The sequence below is a fragment of the Xenopus laevis genome, chromosome 1L, assembly GCF_017654675.1.
Source record: "Xenopus laevis strain J_2021 chromosome 1L, Xenopus_laevis_v10.1, whole genome shotgun sequence".
Taxonomy (NCBI): Eukaryota; Metazoa; Chordata; class Amphibia; order Anura; family Pipidae; genus Xenopus; species Xenopus laevis.
Window position 1 is genome coordinate 176,437,984 of NC_054371.1, and position 23,439 is coordinate 176,461,422.

At 40.2% G+C, this 23,439-nt stretch overlaps 1 protein-coding gene across 3 annotated transcripts in view; it reads left to right on the top strand.

Moving 5' to 3' along the window:
* Positions 1 to 22,675, top strand: part of ift81.L (intraflagellar transport 81 L homeolog) — a 64,389-nt gene extending 41,714 nt beyond the window's left edge. For 2 of the 3 annotated variants that reach the window (XM_018263343.2, XM_018263334.2), the window contains exons 12-19: positions 8,252 to 8,401; positions 9,824 to 9,952; positions 10,672 to 10,761; positions 11,489 to 11,575; positions 12,743 to 12,814; positions 12,919 to 13,004; positions 15,464 to 15,509; positions 21,746 to 22,675. In XM_018263343.2, the coding sequence (XP_018118832.1) occupies positions 8,252 to 8,401; positions 9,824 to 9,952; positions 10,672 to 10,761; positions 11,489 to 11,575; positions 12,743 to 12,814; positions 12,919 to 13,004; positions 15,464 to 15,509; positions 21,746 to 21,925 (840 nt within the window). In that variant the 3' untranslated portion in view covers positions 21,926 to 22,675. Of the gene's footprint in view, positions 1 to 8,251; positions 8,402 to 9,823; positions 9,953 to 10,671; positions 10,762 to 11,488; positions 11,576 to 12,742; positions 12,815 to 12,918; positions 13,005 to 15,463; positions 15,510 to 15,828; positions 16,546 to 21,745 lie in introns of those variants that run through there. The other variant, XM_018263351.2, reaches the window with a different exon arrangement.
* The last annotated feature ends 764 nt before the right edge of the window (positions 22,676 to 23,439 follow it).

Consider the following 23,439-nt stretch of genomic DNA (forward strand, 5'->3'; position numbering starts at 1 on the left):
AATCACAGTGTGCCATTTCTGCTGAGCTTTAAGGAAAGGGGGCGGTAGACTAGCAAGTAGGGACTGATAGAGTCTAGACATCAGTTTCCCAGCTTGGGGGTCCCATAATATCCCTTCAAATTTCGGGCCATCATAAGAAATTTGGAGTGTAAGGAATTGAGGTCTGAAGGCCTCCCTGAATTGCAAGTATCGAAACCAGTGTAACGCTGGCTGAGCAGTTAACAGTCTAAGTTGGTCCATGGTGGGGAATGTGAGGTCTATCAGTAGGTCACCCATGGATCGAATATGGTTCTGGGGCCAGAAAGAGAAGTCCTGTAGACCTCGCAAGTGTGGCAAATTTGAGTTCCTCCATAGAGGTAAGTGGGGAGATCGTAGGGGGGTCTGCATCTTGAAAAGTTTGCACGCCATCCCCCACACTTTACAGGGGGTAGAGATGGTAGTAGGGAGTGAATCGTAATCGCTCACCCTTCTATAGGGGGCACTACGAAGTGCCTCCAGCGAGCCAACTAGGGTTCCCAGTAGTGAGCTGCTCGGGTTGTCTTCAGAGGGGTGGAACCATGCATGGATATGATATAACTGCCCCGCTAAGTAGTACAGTTGTAAGTGGGGGAGACCAAGGCCACCCTTAGTAGTGGGGGCTGTCAGAGCTTCCCATGAGATTCTGGGTGTCTTGTTAGCCCATAAGAACGGAAGCAATGCCGACCTAACCCTTTTAAAGAACGACAGTGGGACATACACCGGAGAGTTCAATAGGGCATATAAAAATTTAGGTAAGTATATCATTTTATACCCATTAATCCGTCCCCACATAGTGACAGGCAGTTTGGCCCATGTGGTGAGAGATTGCTTGAAACGGTTAAGTATGGGGTCAAGATTATTCCCAGCAAAGTCTGCAACGTTCCTAGTAACATGAATGCCCAGGTATTTGAAGCGGGTCACACACCTCAATCCCTTTATGGTGTCGGAATGAACTGGTATAGGGTCAAGAGGTAGTAGCACGGATTTCTCCCTATTTATAGCCAATCCGGAGTACCCCCGAAATTCTTCTAAAATGCGAAGGGCTGACTCTAGCGACTCGTCACTATCGCCCAGAAACAGCAACAGGTCATCGGCATAGAGAGCCAGCTTCTCCTCTCGGAGACCTAAGCGGAAGCCCCGAATGTTGGGAGATTGGCGAATTCTCATAGCTAGGGGTTCTATAGCCAAAGCAAAGAGGAGGGGCGACAGAGGACACCCTTGTCGTGTACCTCTAGATAAGGGAAAGGGTCTTGAGTTAAGGTTGTTGACTCTAACCTGGGCCGAGGGGGTTTTATACAGCATTCGAACCCACTTGATGAAGTTGGGGCCAAAGCCAAATTTAGACATCGTAGCCCACAAATATTGCCACTCCACTGAGTCAAATGCTTTGGCCGAATCGATTGATACCACCACCCTCGACCCTTTGTTGTCATGATCAATTTGAAGGTGTGTATGTAGCCGCCTTAGGTTTATCGCAGTGGATTTTTGGGGCATAAAGCCGGATTGGTCTGGGTGTATTATCGAGGTGATCACCTTAGCTAATCGCTTGGCCAGAATCTTTGCTATCACCTTCATGTCCGTATTAATGAGGGAAATAGGGCGATAGGAGTCCCATTTTCCGGGGTCCTTCCCTTCTTTAAGTATAAGCGTTATTAGGGCTGAGTAAAAGGATTGAGGTAGTGTGCCCGTCTCCATTGCATCAGCAAGTGTACTGCAGAGATTGTTGAGTAGTGTGTCACCTTGTGCCTTGTACCAAGCAGGGGGGAGTCCATCCGGACCTGGGGTCTTCCCGGAGGGGAGGCCCGCTATAGCTTCCTGCACCTCTTGTCTAGTGACTGGACTATCTAAGTAGGCGGCCTCTAGGGGCGATAGGGTGGGGAACTCCAGGGACGCTAGATAACGATGTATCTGCTGGGGGGTGGCATTGTTGCGGGAGGTATAGAGTTCAGAGTAGAAATCACCCATGGCATTGGCAATATCAGAGGGATCGGTTATGGGGTCGCCCCTGGGGCCCTGTAGTCTAGGGATTACCATGGGTGAGCGGTGGGGATGGGAGAGATACGCCAGGAGCTTGCCGGCTCTATCGGCTTGTTCAAATACTCTCTGGTTAGAATACAGGAGTTTCTTCTGAGTTAGCTTAGTTTGGACTAATTCCAGGGATTGCTGGCTCTGCGTGAGCCCAACATAGTTGACATCAGTTGGGTCAGAGGCATACGCTGCTTCCGCTTGGGAAAATTTGGTAGATGCCTCCGCAACCTCTTGCTTAGCCCTGTTCCTAGCTGATGAAATGGCATTAATCAGGGTACCTCGGGCCACCGCCTTAGAGGAATCCCAGAGAGTATCTGTGGAGGCCGAACCATTGTTACTATCCCAGTAATTGGCATATTCTATCTGACTTTGTTCCAACACTTCTGGGTTCGAGAGCCAAAGCGGACTAAGGCGCCAACATCTATGTGTTTTCCCCATGCCCTCATGTAGGGTGAGCGCAAGGGGGGAGTGGTCTGAAAAGGCTCTTTGTAAATACTCCACCTGTTGGACAAATTGAGGGAAATCTGGGGTGCACACCGCCATATCTATTCTGGAAAGTGTTTTGTGGGTGGCTGAGTGGCACGAGTATTGTAAAGTGTTGGGGTGTTTCCATCTCCATAACTCAAGGAGCCCCATGTCGTTTACCCAGTCATTCAGTAAAGGAGAGTGGGCAGAGGAGAGTCCTAGTCTGTCTTTATGGGCATCCAGGGTAGCATTGAAATCACCTAGCAGGCATGTAGGGACAGAGGGAAAATTGGCCAATACAGTAAATACATGCTCCAACAGAGTTAGAGAGAATGGGGGTGGTACATATAGGTTTACCAAAATCAATTCTTGATAGAAAAAATTACAGTGCAAAACAACATATCTACCATAATGATCCGTCCGAATGGACAATAGCTCAAACGGTATGTTCTTCCGTACCAATATAGACACACCTCTGGAGTAGCATGAGTACGTGGCGTGGTAGGCGTGGGCCACCCATCGTTTTTTGAGAGCTAGGATTTTCTGTCCCATTAAGTGTGTCTCCTGGAGAAGTAGAATTGAGGGGTTAAAGCGCTTGATATAGTCGAACAGTGCTGCACGCTTAAATTTAGAATTTAGGCCCCTAGTGTTCCAAGAAATAATTGTAGGGGAACTCATGTCGGAGGTGTGTCTATATAAGCATCAGGAGCAGGAGCAGTAAAAAGGAGCCACAGTAAAGGCTGCATACAGAAATTAGGCAACATATATGTGACTGCAGTGCATTGCATAGTTAGGTGTAACAACAGACCTGTAATTAGAACAGAATAACAAGCAGTCACCAGCTGAGGAGCCAGTGTCTGCACACCCTGTCTACCCCCCAAACTTGGGTAGACCTGTACCCTAAACATAGAAAGCAAACCGTTAAACTTTTAGCAGGAGGAGTAAGAAGTTCAGCGAAGTGGTGTAAGTCCTGAGCCGCCCAAAAGAGAGGGCTCCCCGCTGCTGTGTGAAGGCATGCAGATATAAACAAACGGGAGAGTAGGTCAGCCGAGTTCCCAACGGCTTCCTCGATAGAGCCAATCGGCCATTGGAATCTCAGGAGAAAGTACTGAAGTTTCAGAGAAGGAAAGCAGTTATAGGAGAAACCGCACTTCCAAACAGCAAAACAATTGTAATTCCAGCTGGGGCAACATAACTAGAACTGCATCGATTAAGCAGTGAGGCCCGTCCGCCTGAGAGTGGAACAACTGCAATACGCCTACAGACAAATCGCTGGGCTTGGGGGGGATCACGGCCACCGCCCAGGTGTGGGTTACTGAGCATTCCCTTCGCCCGGATCGTTGGGGGGGGCGCCCCGTCTGCCCCTGCCATCCAGCCACTTATCCGCGTCAGCAGAGGTGGTAAAGAAATGGGTGGCGTTGCCCGCCACTATGCGCAACCTAGCAGGGAACAGCATGGAGTACACCAGTCCTGCCGAACGGAGACGTCTCTTTACCCCCAGGAATGATGCCCGTTGTTTTTGTACCGCAATGGAATAGTCAGGATAGAGCGATACATTGGCACCGTCGTGTGTGATTTGCCCCTTTTTCCGCGCAGCAAGCAGTGCTGCGTCACGATCTTTATAGTTAAGGAAGCGCATTATTAGCGGTCTGGGTGGGGCCCCTGGGGGTAGCGGTCGAGTGGGCACTCGGTGGGCTCTTTCAATGGTTAGTAGTGGGGAGAAGGGGTCCAGGCCAAAGGTGGTTTTAAGCCAGCCCTCCATGAAGGCTTCTGGGGATCTCCCTTCCACCCCCTCCGGCAGCCCAACTAACCTCACATTGTTGCGTCGCAAACGATTCTCTAAGTCGTCAGTCTTGGACGCCATTTCAGCGAGCTGAGAGTGAATGCGGGCTATATCTGATGGCAGGGGTGCTGTGACGTCTTCCAGCCGGGAAACGCGCTGCTCAACTGCGGTAGTGCGTTCGCGTAGCTTCTGAAGGTCTTGGCGAATAAGGGAGACATCGATGGTAATAGCATCCAGCTGTGTCGTAGTATTCGCGTGTGCCAGTCTTATCGCCTCCAATATGTCTTTGTTGGATGGTTCCACATCCGCATCGTGGTCTGTGGCGGGATCTTGGGACGGGGCGGGTGCGGCCTGCTCAGGCTCCACTCCGGAGGTTTTGCCTTGCTGCGACGGTTGCAGGTAACGATCGAGCTTCGAGCTCGGCTGCCTGTTGCCGGATTTGCCCATAGTCGAGTCCCCCAATTGTCAGCGTGAAAATGCAGGTAGAGAAACCTGGTTGCCTGAATCACAACGTGCAGAATAGGTAAAGGATGGGACTCGTAGCAGGGAGCTCCTCAAAACGCGTGCTCTCAGGTCGCCATCTTGGCTCCGCCCTCAGCACAATGAATTTTAAATGAAACAACTCAGATGCAGTTGAACTGCAGACTTTCAGCTTTAATTCAGTGAGTTAAAAAAAAGATGTGAGGTGAGGAACTAAAGCCTTTTTTTAACACAATCACTTCATTTCAGCAGCTCAAAAGATTGGACAATTGACTCAAAGGCTGTTTCATAGGCAATTCATTTGTTATATCATTATCAATGAAGCAGATAAAAGCCCTGGAGTTGATTTGAGGGGGGGTGCTTGTATGTCAAAGATTTTGCTGTGAAAAGACAGCATGCAGTCAAAGGAGCTCTCCATGCAGATGAAACAAGCCTTCCTTAAGATGCAAAAACAGAAAAAACCCATCCGAGAAATTGCTACAATATTAGAAATGGCAAAATCTACAGTTTGGTACATCCTGAGAAAGAAAAAGCACTGGTGAACTCAGCAACGCAAAAAGACCTGGACGTCCAGGATGACAACAGTGGTGGATGATCACAGAATCATTTCCATGGTGAAGAGAAACCCCTTCACAACAGCCACACAAGTGAACAACACTCTCCAGGAGGTAGGCATATCAATATCCAAGTCTACCATAAAGAGAAGACTGCATGAAAGTAAATACAGAGGGTGCACTGCAAGAATAGAAGGGCTAGATTGGACTTTGCTAAAAAAAACATCTAAAAAAGCCAGCACAGTTCAGGAAAAACATTCTTTAGACAGATGAAACCAAGATCAACCTCTACCAGAATGATGGCAAGAAAAAAGTATGGAGAAGGTGTGGAACAGCTCATGATCCAAAGCATACCACATCATCTATAAAACATGGCGGAGGCAGTGTGACGGCTTGGGCGTGCATGGCTGCCAGTGGCACTTGGACACTAGTGTTTATCCATGATGTGACACAGGACAGAAGCAGCCAAATTAATTCTCCGGTGTTCAAAAACATACTGTCTGCTAAATGCAGTCAAATTGATTGGGAGGCTTTCATAATACAGGTGGACAATGACCCAAAACATACAGCCAAAGCAACCGAGGAGTTTATTAAAGCAAAGAAGTGCAATGGCCAAGTCAGTCACCTTATCTGAACCCAATTGAACATGCATTTCACTTGTTGAAGACTAAACTTGGGACAGAAAAGCCCACAAACAAACAGCAACTGAAAGCCGCTGCAGTAAAGGCCTGGCAGAGCATCAAAAAGGAGGAAACCCAGAATCTGGTGATGTCCACGAGTTCAAGACTTCAGGCTGTCATTGCCAGCAAAGGGTTTTCAACCAAGTATTAGAAATCAACATTTTATTTTCAGTTTTTTAATTTGTCCAAATGCTTTTGAGTCCCTGAAATGAAGCGATTGGGCTTTAGTTCCTCACATTTTTATCTAATCTTTTTTTAAACCCACTGAAGTAAAGCTGAAAGTCTGTGGTTCAACTGCATCTGAGTTTCATTTAAAATTCATTGTGGTAATGTACAGAACCAAAATTAGAAAAAAGTTGTCTCTGTCCAAATATTTATGGACCTAACTGTATATGGGAAACTATTATTATAGTATGAGAGGATCAAACACAGGAACAGGAAACTAGGGTCTGAAAACAACTAGAACCAATAGGCAATTACATGCATCACACACAAGAAATGACATCCTAACCTATAGCAGAGGAACTCTGGGAACTGTTGTATTCTTAATGTAGCATAAGTAACATATAGAGAGGTATAGGGTCTGTTATCCAGAATGCTTGGGACCTGCGTTTTCTATATAAGGGATATTTCTATAATTTGGATCCCCATACCTTGTCTACTAAAAATCATTTAAACATAAATAATACCATACAGGAATGTTTTGCCATCAGTATGAATTAATGATATTTTCGCTGGAATAAAGTACAAACTACTGTTGTTTTTTTTTAAAAAAATTAGAATTATTTGCTTAAAATGGACTCTGTAGGAGATGGCTTTTCTGTAGCTTTTTGGATAACTGGTTTCTGCAAAGGGATTCCATTCCTGAAATTTGTGACGAAGATTCAACACAGCATGAGTGGTGACAGGCAATTCTATGCTGGCAGAAATACATCAGAGGAGCAACTTGTACATGTGTTATGAGCCATAGCCAACATCTTTGCATTTTTGCATGTAGCACATAACTGCACCTGTCAGTAATTTCATTTTCATCATGAATAGTTTTTATTTAAATGTTTCCAGGAACTTGCTTTGTTACTTTTTCCTGAATCAACCTCAACTGCTCATTTTGGGGGATTAGTTAGCTCAACATCCAGTGGAATAACTATTAGCAAATAGCAATACAGGTTGTAAATTTGTTGTTGCCTGTATCTGTTCACCAAACGTTATGTCCCAGAGCAAAGTAGATATGCAGGAATCCAATAAATTGTGGAGAGAGAAACAGATACTCTGATGCAGAGATGTGCTGCTACATTCTACAACACATCAGTTTTAAAGGGGTTGTTCCCCTTTCAAACCCTTTTTCCACATCAATTGTTCACCTGAAATAAAGGCTTTTTTTTTACTGTTTTTCCAAAATTGAAGCCTAAAGTTTAATATTGCTCCCCCCTGATGTTTCAGTCTGGCAGCTCAGTAATCCAGGCACAGATTCGAAACTGTTACAATTTGCTACATTAGCAGCATTTGTGGAAAATTAGCAACCATTGTATCAATTATTACTGTGGCTTTTAATGAACTGGGGATTCTGCTCAGCAGGGACAAAGATAAGAAATGTATCCACTAATGTATCAGTTTCAAACAATTTCTAAATTCAGAGTCGTTGATCCCCCCTCCAGAGCTGATTGAGAAAGACATAACATAAGTTAGACCTCAGTATTAGAGAAAAAAACCAGTCACAAATAGAAAATAGTAACATCGATTCTGGTGAATGGATGGTGATCTGAGAAAAATGTAACTGAAGTGTTGGAAGGTGAATAACCCTTTTAAATAAAGAATGTAGCAGCACAGTTTCTACATAAGAGTATCTGTTTCTTCACAATTTATTGGATTCTGGGTTACATAGATACGCAATACAATCGTATAACTACACACCAGCCTGTTTTGTACCAGTGAATTTTGTTGAGAATATTGGTTAATCCTAAAAAAAACTTCCATAAATAGGTATGTGGAGGCCAAGAGGACATAGAAAGCCTAGCTTACATCTAGACCTGTCTAAATATGGGTATGCACTTGGCGACTAAATTTATATATTAAATTCTTGTTCATGCCATGTACAGAAAATGGTCTCTCTTGTTTATGTTGGCATAGCATATTGTTACTGAATTCAAAACAATTGTGATAAATGTCAGCTTGGTTTGCATTGATCTTTGTGTTCTAGATATTAGCATGTCCTACTAAAAGTTGTTTTTTCTTGTTTTTTTCAGTTTAAACATTATGTCAGCAAACTAAGATTCAAAAGCTCAGTCTATAAGAAAAAACGGCAGGAGCTGGCAGAACTTAGTGCTGAGAATGGTGTCTTGCAGAGGACAGAGGAGATCTTGAAACAACGACATGAGAATATACAGCAACAGCTGGTAATGACAAACTCTGTTCCTTAAATAATCATCTGTTTACTCTCCAGGAACAGATGTGTCTGTCTGGGGAAGCTACTGAATTTATATGCTTGAAAATAGATCCATCAAGAAAGGAAAAATACCAGGCTTCATTCCTAATTTAAAATTATTATTTACTTGGTAAATATTAGTGCAAATTTGGGGTTAGCTACTGTATATATTTTCATTTTGGTGCACATTACAATTTTTAAAACAATTATACATTTTGATATGAAGCTGTATGCTACAGAACTTTCTCTTTAGCAAAGGTAGGTAGAAAGGATTACATATTTTATACAAACATATTCATGATGAGTCAGTCAGGGAAATGCAATGCATTTCTTGCACTACTTCTTCGTATGACTGCAAGGGACCACTTGAAAAGTAGCCGTAATATTTTAGAGAGGATTAATAGTAAAATGGACTATTTGCAGTATGATAAAAAGCCAAAGTGTTAAGAGATAATTGATGTGTGCAGTAACTATTGGAGTGGATAAAACAAAGTATGGCACTCAAAAGTTGAAGAGATGCCAAACACAACTTAAAATACTGCACAATACTACATGAAATTCCCAGTCTCATTAAGTGTTGCACAACAACCTTTAGTGCATATACAGTATATGCACCTCTATCTACACTGTGGTTTTTTTTATGTTATTTTCAGTTTGGTACATAGTTTACAGCTCTTACCAAAATATTGTTATATATTCTGAAAGGATCCTCAATATATGCAAATGAAATGTAGCAAGCTTAACAAAGCATGCACATAATTCAAACAGCTGTAATTAAAATATTCCATGTAAATATCACCAGATTCCACAGGGAATTCTCAAATTCCCACTTTCTTCACACTTTTATTATACAACATCAGATTGAAGCAATGCAGCTCTTGCATGCAAGAATGAGCAGCTGCCAACCAATCTGACCTGCAAGCCAATATGAATAGCAGTCCATAACATAAACACATGCTGACTATTGTATAGCTTTACTACTCTAATCTGTAAAAACTTTAATGCTGAACTACTGTACATATTTCGATTGAGTACTATGATATGTCCTTCCATCTGTTTCACCTCTTTGTTCCATACCTAAATACCATACCATGATACAGACCAAATTGTCATCTTGCTCGCCAGTCTGACCCTGATGCCTTGTACATGATATCTAACCCAGTAACAGCACCCCTACTGGTAATAATAATAGCATATTATTGCATTTTTATAGGGGCTCCAGCAAGGCAAACAACATGGCAGCAGGGTGCAACTACAACAATGTAAATAGGTTGATTTATTTCCCTTAACTGGGAGTGTTGACTGTAAATGCGATTCACTTTATTTTTCCTATAGGTGGAAAAAATACAGTAATTTACATAATGGAGTGCTGAATGTATTTTGTTTCTTGCAGCAAGCAATTGAACAGAAAAAAGGCATTCTTGGGTACAGTGACACGCAGGAAGAATTGGAGAGGGTTTCCGCTTTGAAGAGTGAAGTGGATGAAATGAAAGGAAGGACTCTGGATGACATGTCTGATATGGTGATTTTGCAGTGCATGAGTATACATTATATTGCCTACTTTAATAACCAGAATAAAGACAGTGTCTTTATTCTGTACTGCAAGCTTTTTATTATCAATGTAAACAGATGTTTTGGCTACTTTAAATAACTGTACCATAGACCTTAGAATGTAATTTTTTGCTAACTAAACCCAGAGGGATAATAACATTACAGTTTTTAGAAAGGTGGCTTCCCTATGTCTGCCAGTTGTGCTAAGAGATGCTATATTCTGCTTAGTACAGGGGGATACCTATGTTAGTATAGTTTTATCTCATTTTTCTATAAAGGTTATAATAAACATAAATTGTTGTTGTTAGGCTAGACACCTTGCTGGTTCCTTGTAAAGGAATTAGAGTAATATATCGGTACTGTGACGTATGGCTTGAGCTGAGGGTCTGAGAACTGTCAGGCAAGACCAAAACTGCAAGCACCCTCAGTAACACTTTTAGATAATAGGTAAATGATTATACATTCTACAATGAATATTCCATTGGATATATACAATGGTAAAATAAAAAAAATCTAAATTATTGAAGATTTTACAGCTGGGAATCCTTTTACGCTGGATAGTCAGCAGATGATGGCACAGTAAAAATAACATGTTTTGCCTGCAGCAAGACAAGCATAAAATCATGATACAGGAGACCTTGTTTCAGTAATAACTGCCTCTAAGTTTCCTATTTATTTGTTTTTTGACAGGTAAAGAAATTGAATTCCAGGATAGCAGAGAAAAAGTCAGCACTGGCACCAGTTATTAAAGAGTTGAGACCATTACGTCAGAGATGCCAGGTCTGTGAAAAGAATGTAAACAAGTATATAGTTACATGTTTGTCGTCATGGATGGTGCATACTGTAGAGTGACTTGACTTGTAATGAAGAAATATAGAATTCCACTAATGCACAAATTAATTCATTGTACTGCTGCAGTGAACCTATTACAAATCGAAACAAAGAAAATCCCATGAGGGATTGTAATATTTTCAGACTGGATTATGTTTTAAAATAGAATTCAGGAATATAACTGTTTTATATATACGTAAATAACATGTCGTTTAAAAGTTCCTCATATTTTAAGGGCTGACCTATCAAAATTCAGGTTATGTTCCGGTTTCGATTAATTTCAGTTAAGCGCTCCCATCAGTCCCCATTCCCAGGGAAATGCCTCATTTCAGGACCTTGGTCCAGGGGAAAAGTGTCCCCATATAAATAGTGCCTGACATTAACAGCAATGTTCATAATCATATACTTCCAAAAGTGAAGTGGGACTTTGATGGCACAGTTAAAGCACTCTATTTTGTGCTAAAACATGCTACACAAATATGTTATAGGCTTGTTTATTACATAATAGATTAAATGCTTTAACCAAACTGAGATTAATATTCTGTAAACGACTGCGTGTACACAGGTCAAATCCTTCTCTCAGAGCAAAATTTTGTTAAATAAGAGGCAGGCTAAAAAAATGTGTTTCCTTTACCAGTCTTCTGTTTGAAACAAACCTCTGCTTGCTTTTCATTAGGAACTGACTCAGGAACATGATGACAAGAAAGTCCAATATGACAGCTGTGCTGCTGGTTTAGAGAGTAACCGTTCAAAATTAGAGCAGGTATAAACTAACTTGCCAATATTTCAATTTTTTCATTGGGGCAAAGTCTAAAGTCAAAACTCTGAAGAGCATAGACAGTAATGTCATTTTTTTGTGCTGAATATTAAAGGGATAGTGGCACGTTTCAGGTTTTAACAGGAAACTTTTTTTTTTTTTAATAAGTCACTTTTGGCAATTTTGTCTTATATGATACCTACATAAACTCTAGCACTGCTATTATTTTTTTACTGGGAAGTTCCTTCGGTCTCCTCCAGCTCACCCTTTACTTACCTGTGGCGGTCTCTGATATGGTTTGAAATTAAACAGCTTCATGAGTGATGACGCAGGGGGCGGGACAATGTTTTGATGGGCTGGAGGACAAAAACCCTATGACAACATTGCCCCACTCCATTGGAACGTAAACCAGGAAGCTGCTCAATTTCAAGCTGTGTCAGAGACCAGACTGTAACTGTGTTCAAACTAATTTCTGCTTAATGGGAAGACATGGAATGTATTGGGATGTAAAATTAGTTGGTTAAATTTTAGGGAAAAAAAGTCAGCTAGTGGAAAGATATTGTGGTCAGGATCGATAGGATATTATACATAAGTGTTTTATTAGCCATAAAGTTAAGAGATATCTATTTGTATATGAAATGGATAACTGTAGAAAAAGATGAGGAACATGAATTAGAGTAGCTCTGTTTAGTCTGTGGGGATTGGGGATGATAATTTTAGATGGAAGCTTCTTCAATCAGCTACAGTGCTTTGAGAAGATTTTGGATTATCCTTTCAGTTGCTGAATATGAGATTATGGCATGGACTGATTTGTTATTGTTTAGTTGCCCTGTAGTAGTTTTGTTTTCGATTTTATGAAAAAGGCTTTTTTAACCGCACTTGTTATAAAGTCATATAAATCAGAAGGGAGATTTTTAATAGTGGCAGGTAGAACAGTAGTTATTCTTTAATCCCTGCAGTATACACTTACATTTCAGATGGTCAATATTCGCCCTGCGGTTATAGCAAAGTGCCTTTCCACTTTATAACATGCATTTGAGTATGGAATTTGAGAAATGGACACAGTAAACTGTTCTCTAGACAAGGGTATTTTTAAACCTTACTTGTTTATATTTTAAAAATATCAAAAAATCATATTCAAATCTCAAGATATTTTTTTCCTTCTTAAAAAAGGAAGTTCGTGGACTTAAGGAAGAGTGCAGCCAAGCAGAGAGTCAGTATAATTACATCAACTTAATGAAGAGGGTGAGGCAACAATCGCTTGTGTGGTTCTCTTTCTCTTAGCTTAAGACACCCTATTAATTATATTCTTATATCATTCACTTTTTGTCTTGCCATTTCCTCCTTAGGGTGTTGAAATACAGATACAACGAGCAGCAGATGAAATGAAAGCTTATGTGTCTCCCGACCCACAGGACCGCAGAAAAGCTATTAGGTACATCGTATGTGTGTGCATGCACCTGATACCTGAGTAAACCGACCACTTTTACAGTTATACAGTTAATAGGGTGAATTAATTTTTACAAAGCTTAAAGGTGTTTCAACTTTAAAGGAACAGTTCAGTGTAAAAATAAAAACTGGATAAATAGATAGGATGGAGTGACTGAATGTCTAATATAATAGCCAGAACACTACTTCCTGCTTTTCAGCTCTCTAACTCTGAGTTAGTCAGCGACTTGAAGGGGGACCAGATGGGACATAACTGTTCAGTGAGTTGGCAATTGATCCTCAGCATTCAGCTCAGATTCAAAAGCAACAGTTATAACCAATGCGGCCCCCCTCAAGTCACTGATTGGTTACTGCTTGGTCACCAGAAACCAAGAGAGCTGAAAAGCAGGAAGTAGTGTTCTGGCTATTATATTAGACATACAGTCACTCCAGTCTTTATACATTACATTTTTAGGCAGGTTATTTGATTTCTGATAAAATTGACCTTGTGTGTATGTGAATGTGAAAGGGACCTTAGATTATATGTGTGCAATTAAACGTTTGCACTCTGAGCCAGTCTTTTGTTGATGAGGGTGCTGGGTCAAAACATTATATACAGTTCAGAAGGACCCACACTCCAAAATTAGTCAACCATCATTATTTATTTTTCAAATCTTGATAAAGGCCCTAATGTGGGCCGAAATGTTGGATGCACAAGTTTGAAAAATAAATATATATATATATATATTTTATTTTTCAAACTTGTGCATCCAACATTTCGGCCCACATTAGGGCCTTTATCAAGATTTATATATATAAATAAAGGATAATAATAATGTAGTCAGTGGTACCCTGAAGTTATTTGAAGTAGTTTTTCATTCGCCATGGTTTTATAATTATTTAACTTTTTGTTCAGTTGCTCTGCAGTTTGGAATTTTCAGCAGCTGTCTGATTGCTAGGGTCAGTTTACCATAGCAACCTGGCAGCAGTTTCAATAAGAGAAAGACAAGTCATATAAAGCGGCAATAGCTTTTGTACCCTCACAGAGCAATAGTTTTTTTTGTCTGCCAGGGTCTGTGATCTCTTTTTGAAAACTGGAATAAGGCAGAAGAGGAGGGCATATAAAAATCTGTAAAAAAAACAAAAAACTTTTTTAATAATCGGACATTCTATAACACTATAAGTTAACTTTTGCTTCATATACCCATTGATTGGCAAAAAATAAATGATATGAGAACATTTTGTTTCAAAGTTAATATAATCCCTTCATGACTTCACATTTTCCATAATAAAAAGGCATCTATCATGTTGGTTGTGACAAAATGTGAACTGTGTATTTTGTTAGCTAAATTTAGAACATTTTAGAAGCTATGGAGCATTCTTTCCGAGGTCAGAAGTATAAATAGTAGTAAAAGTAATCTAAATAGCACCATATCGCATCGTCCTAGCATGACGCTTTGTACTCTTTTATCTAACTGTTGATTCTGGTATCTGAAGGCAAATGTGTTTGTCAAGTAACACCTCTGTGCTGCCCCAAACTTCCATACAGGGTTAATTGTTTGAGCTACTGAAATAGCAGTAACATATTCTCTCTTCCACCAGCATTACTTTCAGTCTCACTCTCAAGGTTGTAACTATAGAAAAAGCAGAACTTTGTGTCTATGGGGGGGCCTAGTGGGGACTGACCATCATTTTTAATATACATCTTGTTGCCAAGTGGCACCTTAAACTATCGCTGTGAGGCCCAATTAATTCTAGTTTCGCCACTTCTCATCCTCATGGTTATCATATTAAGCTATTTTCTGTGGATCAATTACAGAGAGATAATAAGTATTCTGACCTTCTTTGCCTCATTGTCTGTGAGGTCATTCTCACTTGTGCTTTCAATGGTTGTTCACCTTTAAATTAACTTTTAGTAGCATATAGAGAGTGATATTCTGAGAAAATTTGTAGTTGGTTTGCATTTTTTAGTCATTCTATAACATAATCTTTTTTTCGGTAATTCTACACAACTTTTCAATATACATAATTAACCATTTTTAGTGTTTATAAAGTTGTTACAAAAAAAGTATAAAGAAAAAAAAAATATTGCCATGTCCCTTTATTGATGCTATTTTAGCCATAAATTCTAAAGAGATTACTATTACACACCCTCGATTTAGGATATTAAACAAAGGATGAAGGCTGTGATCCTTCCCTCATTTCACCTTTCTGCAGATGTTTTTTTGGTCACACAGTCTCAATGATTAGCTTTGAAATCTACAATATCCAACCTCCCAACTGTCCCTTTTTCAGAGGGACAGTCCCTCTTTTGACAGCTCAACCTGCAGTCCCTCATTTGTCCCAGATTTACAACTTTTAAGATCTCAAAAGGAGTAGACTTCTTTGTAGAGAAATAATATATTGCCCAGCTCTGAGCAACTTTACTACAGCATGAAGTAACTTATCACCTTCTGTATCTTGTAGGGAACAGTACTCAAGGAATATATTGGAGCAAGAAAATCTTGGAAAGGTAAGAGTTTTTTTTTTTATCAAGGGAAAATGTGTAGACAAAATGAATATGTTCTTTTCTTTAACAAAGTGCATGAATAATGGACATGGAAAAATGTATTTGCTATGAGAGGATTTTAGGTAAGAAAAACACAGATAGATTGATTGGTAGGTAGAAAGGTAGGTAGTTGGATGGGTGGGTGGGTGATGGCGTTTTTTGGATGGATGGATAGATAAATAGGTAGATAGGGTTTGGATGGATGGATAGGTAGATAGGTAGGTAGATTTTTTTAGGCTTCTAAGGAATTATTATTATTAATATTATTTTTATTTCTTTTTAGAGCATATTTCTCAGCGCAGTAAACAACAGATTTAGGGCTGTGGCACATGGAATGTTCTGATGTCTTGAATGAACAGCACTGTACTGGACTGCATGGAGCAGGGACAAGCAGACCTTGGCAAAAACTCTTTCTTACCATTCTATGTGCATTCAGTATAGTGCTTTTCATTCACTTCTATTGGAGCAGTGACAAGGGTTCTTCGCTGGAAGGCAATGGCCATCAAGATGCGTGTGTGCCATAGCCTTTATGTTCCAGTGTGTGGTGGGAGTTAAACAACATGTATTGATCAATATGAGTGGGTTTCCTGTAAACTCGTCTAAAAAAAAAAAAAATAAAAAAAAAAAAAAAGTTAATTGTCTTACCTTCCTCTGTCTTATGCTGTCCAGCAGGTTTTTAGGCTAGAGCCACATGTGTTTAATTCTAACACACTACATATCTGAAATAATGACTGTACTGTTCTCTGTTTAATCCACAATTTTTTCATAATTTATCAAGTGTAAAAACCATAAAAATCTACGAATACAAAAGTATGGCAAGTAAAAGCTTCAAGGTCAAGTAGAAGTCAGTGAAAGTTCCCTTTGTTTTCGAGGTTTTAGATGTTTTTGGAGATCAAAATGTTTATTTTTGTACAAATCTTTTGTTTGTTCATGAAAATTCAGGGTTTACAAATGTTTTCTTTTGTACTTTTTTAATTTGGATCCTTTGATAACTTTCATGGCATTTGTGATTTTAGAGAAATAGAGTTTAATCGTGGTTTCAAAAAGCTCTAATGCCATTTGCCTTTTTCTTCTGACTCTTTTCAGCGCTCAAATGGGGGGGGGTCACTGACCCCATCTAAAAAAGCAAATGCTCTGTAAGGCTACACATTTATTGTTATTGCTTCTTTTTATTACTTCCCTTTCTATTAAGGTCCTCTCCTATTCGTATTCCAGTCTCTTATTCAAACCAATGCATGGTAATTTGGACCCTAGCAACCAGATTGCTGAAACTGCAAACTGGAGAGCTGCTGAATAAAAACCTAATAAATAAAAATCCACAAAACCAATTTGTCTCAGAATATCACTATCTACATCATACAATGACCAACCCCTTTAACAAAGCAGATGGTGTATTCTAATATTAAGCAGAAAAGGCAGGAAGAAACCATTATTTTGCAGCAGAAAGGCATAAAGAAGCCAGTATTATAAAAATACAAACTAATATAAATCACCAGAAAGCTGTGAGACGGCATTAGGAAACGAATGCCTACCAGCAAGAAAACCAGGAGGCTGTTAATTGCACAGTAAAGTTGTCTTAGAACAGCAGCATTAGGTTAATCTGCATTTGCAACAAGAAATCTAGGCCATGACTGAAAAACTACAGGGTAATGCTGCTCTAATGCTAGCACCAGTAACTCTTTGCAAAGCAGTACAACATTCTCTGCAGAGGATGACACCTGTAGGTGATTTGGAGGCAAACTTAATGATAAAACCAATTGCAAATACATTTAGAGCAGGCTCGTCCAAAGTCAGGCAGAGTAATAATTATTGACTTTAAGAAAGATTAAGTGTTACGGGCAGATGCTCTTATATAGGGTTAGAGATGGTACTGTACTGTGTTTTTGAGCAGAAAACGTTCCCCGTCTAAGAAAAGCTACAACATTGTAGAAAGGGAGGGTCTACCTATTAAATGGGCTCTTGAATTTTAAAAATATTATCTATGTCACCACTTTAAGCTTATTACAGATCATGCCCCACTCACTTGGATGAGCCAAGCTACAGAAAAGGAATGTAAAAGCGACAAGATGCTTCCTTTCTTTACAGAACTTCAGCTTCACAGCTGAGCATTGTCAGAATGCAGACGCTCTATCTGTTTCACTGTCTGTTAGCTAATAGTGTCTGACTCCATTGAACCAAGGGGGGGGCAGAATATGTGGCAGAGTAACTGGGAAAAATAGTGGGAATGAATGAATCTCCCAGAATTCTATAGGAGAGAGCAATGTGGAGTCAGTGTTTTTTTTTATTGTTGTATAGCTGCCCACAGCCTACCTCACTAGCTATAATGGTCCTGCATGGTCACGACAGGATTAACTGCACTTCTTGCATGTGACATATTTTCAGTTGATGCATCCCCTGATCATATATTAAATGCATGCACATAATGAGCAAGCTGGGACACTCAATCATAATACACATGAATGTACCCCAATATGTCTACCCTGGTGCAGGAAGCAAAGCACTCACTTTGGTGCCTTTTTTTGAAAAATCCTATTGTTTCCCCCACCCAGAGTACCAGCTCTGGTAACCCACACCTCATGTTTTTACATGATAGGTGCCCTTTAATCTGTATTTAGCTCTGCTACCAAAGCAGCTGTTACAGTTGTATACATTTATTGATGTTTAAGCTTCAAGTCAGGCATTATGCTCAGTAGTGATACACTGGTCTGGTATTTTTCACCCCACACCTATCCTAACCTGCCCCATTTAGACCTGGGCCAAACCGGATCTGAGCTAGAGAAAGAGCTTTTATGTCTGCTCTTCCCCCATAGAGTGACATCAGAAATTATGTCAGATGAGGTCACACTATACCACCAACAATTGTCTGCTGGTTGGGGAAACCAACAGCAGAGCACAGTTAAAAGTTACGGTGGGAATCTAACACTGGGCAAATATGCAACTTGGCAGTAACCCATGGAAACCAAACAGTGGAGTAACTAGGTGTTACTGGGCCCCACAGCAAAATTAATTTTAGCTTCCCCAACATATCCAGAGGTTGTCCTGTCTTACCAATATATGTTGAAATAGCTCTTTATTTTGGCCTCATCGGGCCACCATACACCCAATGACCCCCTCACAGCCACAGGGTCTGCTTACTCTATAGTTACGCCCTTGAAACTAGTGAGATATTTGCTTTCATTTTTCTACTGGCAACTGGCTGAACAAAAAAAATATAATCACTGGTTTGTTGCTATGCATTACCCGGGTACTAATTCCCCCATTGTTTATAAATGAGCCCCACCGTGTGTATAAATGAGCAGACTGCAGCCAGAATCTCCCCTTGGGTTCAACAGGCTTTGGTCCAACCAGAGCATGACTAATGTTCCTTATGGGCGGACTCTGCTTCCACTGGAAAATGCTAGCAACTAATGTGCTGTGAAATATGTTGGCTCTATATAAAAACTACTAATGTATCACTCTGTAACTGATGGGTGATCAGTGTAGTTGAGCTGCTACGGGGAAAATACTTTTTCAAAATGTACATTTTGGAAAAATGTTAGAAAAATAGAAAGCAATTTAAGTAAACTCGTTATTTCTGACCTGGTATTTAAAAACAATATGTTTTGCAGAGGTAAATGTCCCATTTAAGCTTTATCAGCCTTTGCACAGTTGTTTCCGTGTGTATTTATTACAGTTGGATGACCGGATTTGCACTGTATCAGCAGCCGGAGAAACAGTAAAGTTCCCTGTGTTAGAACATACACTTTCCCTGTTGAAAGTTCCAGTGTGGAACTGAGACGTTGGAACCAATAAACATTTTGTTTGCTGAAACCTTTGCCTCAAAACTTCCTTGAAGTGCTGTCAACTCACTATCTATTTATATTCGGGACTGGTAACCAGGTTCTATTTTTCGCTAATAGTGTGCGCTCTGCCTGCATGTTTTATATATATATATATATATATATATATATATATATATATATATATATATATATATATATATATATATATATATACAGTATATACTATATATATATATATATATATATATATATATTGGAGTTGAACTTGCCATGAATATCTCTGCTCACTGACAGCTATTGTATGTAACCCATCTTGAGCTCTAGAGCAATGCAAGGCAGGTCATGCGGACAGTGCATATTTAATTTACTATGTAAACATGCATAAAAGTTATGGTGCATTTGGGCTGACACTGTACTGAGCGAGCTAATCTGCAGGTTTCAGGGACTATTTTCCTGACATGGGGAGAGACACATGAATACACAAATGCACACATTCCTATTTAGCAACTCCTGCTGTTTAATGCAGCATTGGGAAACCTTTGCTCTGTGACTGTAGAGAGCCATGAGAAATTAGGACAAGCATTTTATTTAACATATATATGATAAAGTATGTTGTTGTAACAACATTACGATTCATTTAAATTAATGTGTTTCCCCAAACAGGGTTGAGCAAAAGAATAATACATAATATGTGGGAGATATTTTTGTCTCTCTCTATTTATAGTAACTAGGCCTTTATCATAACCCACAGCGGCAAGAGCAGAGCAGTTCTTGCTGTACTAGTTAGATAATGTCTTTTCCCATGCCCTCTGTTGGATAAACCAACTTTCTTTTCCCAAGTTGTAAAACCATATGATTGTTCCATTAACCGCCCCCTCCCCACTGTTCTCCCGTGCAGACTGTGAGAATCCGGCATTGTGCTGGGTAGGGAACAGAGCAGTGTCGTCGGCTGAAACCCCTACTATGATTCATCAGGTGTAACATGAGCTTCCTCTTCTGTGTTTCATCGGAATAATGGAAAGTCACTCTCCATGGAAATGTTATTCATACATACCATCTTTATTTAAGCACCCAATTATAAATCACACCTGTCTTTTACACATCAAGCTCAGTATTCACCTTCTTGGAAAGGCAACCTCTTGTGGTGTTATTTGTACTGGAATCCCCCTGCATTTTCCATAAAATACTACAATGCCAGAACATTTGCAGAGAGTGACTTCAGACTGGGATAGAAGGGATTTGTCTTACATTGAATATAATTAATATCCACACAGGAGGGTTTAGTATAACAGTGTCTATAATATATAATTATACATTTACTGCAGGACTGGAACACACAAAAACACACAAAAAGTTATTTCATGCAGATTAAGTTTGGACTTGGGCAGGTAACCTCTAGCTAGCAATAGTAACTCACATAGTACATATTAGGATATTATAGGAGTTATTTACTATAAGAAAGACATCATGCAAAAAATGGCAGTGGAGGCAAGAAGGCACCCCCTTCTCATACCCTTATTTGCATGTCATTCAGATGTGTTATAGAATGGCAAAGGGCACAATGGGTGCCCTTGACAGAGCAGGACTGCACCCCATGACCCTGCACCCTGCCAGATTTTTTAATTCCAGAACAAGGTGCAGACTGCAGCCAGACCAGAGGAAGAAGTGTTGGTCAATTAGCTCTTGCTCCCCTTAGTGTTCTTCCATTTAATCCCTATGTTCATAGTAAAGGACCCCTTGTGAGTTCCATGCAGGTAAAAATTTGAGTCTTGTCAGAGCCCTGTGGGTAAATAACTTATGGGAAATGTAAGGGGTAAGGTTAGGAGCCATGTAGCTGGTTAATAACTTTTAAAAGCCTAGTAAGGAGGGCCGATTCTGTTCTCTGTGCCACCTGAGGAGGAATTCCTTATACCACAAAGTCCCCCCAACCCACCCTTTGTGCTCTTTAGCTCTTTTTTTCTGTCCCTACTAACCTGTGTGGTACTGCTGTCTGTTGCATGACTCTTAACTTGCCCATGCTTATAAAATGGGACTTAAGTTGTGTAAAAGGATCTTGTGTGAACCATGGGTGAGTATTTACAGGCTGCAGGAGATGCTTTGCTGAAGGTAGGTAACTGGAATTTAAGAGCCGATGAGACAACTGTAGGTAAAGATTGGGCTGGTGGGCCCTGATGACCCAGACCTGCTATTGCTGCTTCCCCCGACCTCCCTCCCAGTTTCCCTGAAGCAGCAGCCCCCCAGTCTGACCCTGGGTAAAGATCAGGCACTTATGAGAGCTGTGTTGGAGAATACATAGTAGAATTTTGTTACAAAGAAGAAAACGGTATTTTAAGAAAACTAAAGTGATTTTTTTTTTAAATTAATTTGTGTGATGTGTTTTCCCCCAGTATAATTTGTTTAACTGTTCTATTCTAATAGGCATTAAGAGAAAAGCAGAAATTAGTGCGGGAAAGCCACGGGCCAAATATGAAACAAGTGAAGATGTGGCGTGACTTTGAAAAATTGATGGAGTGTAAGAAGTTGTGTTTTCAGAAACAGCAACAGGCATCAATCGGCCAGGTTATTCAAGGAGGAGGGGAAGACTTACTCATATTATAAAGCACCGCCTCCTTCATTACTGTTATATATATATATGTGTGTGTATGTAATTTAATGTAGCCATTCTGTGAGCATACAATTGTAGTTACCAGTCCTGTGATCATTAATGTTATCCCAAGAACAGACAGATTCAAATGCAGGTAGTTCTTCTGGTTAAAACATTAAAACAATTTTTGTCAGTATCAATAAATATAACCGAGTAAAGCTCTGGCATGTTTGGAGCCTGAGACTTTCCCGATAAGAGATCTTTCTCAGAGCTGTTTTTCAGTTTGTTGCCATACAAGACACCAGACCACCAACTGCCTCCTCCCCTCGCTGATCACCATCTTCACAGTACAGTCTGCACATGTGCCAATTACAGAAGAAGGAGGTGCCATCATCACGGATTTATGTGGAATTGTGTATATATTGCACCCCACTAGTGCTCGCTTTAAGCCCTTATGGAATTATAACAGTGGTTGGCAAACTTCAGCCCTCCAAAATAACTTGGAAGTAAGACTTGCATTTTTTTTTTACAATCTAGAAGTTTATAGGTTGTCCATTGACGGATCCACAGGAAATAAACACGAAGGGACAGGATTAAACATTGAATTTTTGCTGGTGCGTTATGATGTCACAATAAGTGCATTAAGTCCCAGAAGATACAGAGGGCAGATAAAAAGGCACATGTATAATATTACATACACTCTGTAACAAGAGCCTGCTTCCTGTCTGTTCTGTTTCAAACAAAAATAAAAAAGATTCTTTTGACAGTTTGTTTTATCAGTTTACCAGAAATGGATATCTAATCTGAAGCTTACTACCAAAAGTGCTTACATTTTAATTTGGGGAAATATGGGTATCCAGTTTTATGTGTCATTTGAGGTTTTATTCTTGTTATGTAACGCAGCTACTGTATTTCTAAATCGCTATTTCTTTAGATGTAGGTTTTGTGCCTGCACCCAAATATATATACCCACCAGTCGCTGGGTGGCCTGGGGGACGGGAGGGCCTGAACAGTGGGGTCAGCTTCCTCTATATCTGTAAGAAATCCCTCCTCCCTGGCTGCTCTGTTATTTGTGTGTCAAAGAGCAGGGGATATGGCCAGGCAGGTTGGGAGGTTTGGCTGTTGGAGGGCAGGTGAATGCCAGGCCCTTCCAAAGAATTTTTTGCAGGGGGGCCCAGTGCACCATTGTTACGCCACTGTATATAACCCAACATTCGTTGCCAAAAATCCTGCCATAATCAGGGGCAAATAAAAAAAGTTGCAAAGATCTATGACTGTTAGTAAATGGACTCAAGTTGCACTTGTGAAAAACATTTGGGCAGGGCATAGGGGTACAAAAATCCTTGTATTAAATGCATGCAATTCAATTAGCACACCAGCAAGCACCTATAGCACACCAGCAAGCACCTATAGGTAAATAATTAGGGGTAGGTTGCATAGGAAAACTGTCTAGGGTGCAACCAGGGGCATAATTAGAATAAAGAAAATTACACTTTGGTCACTGTGCTGCCCCTCCTTCTGCTCTATC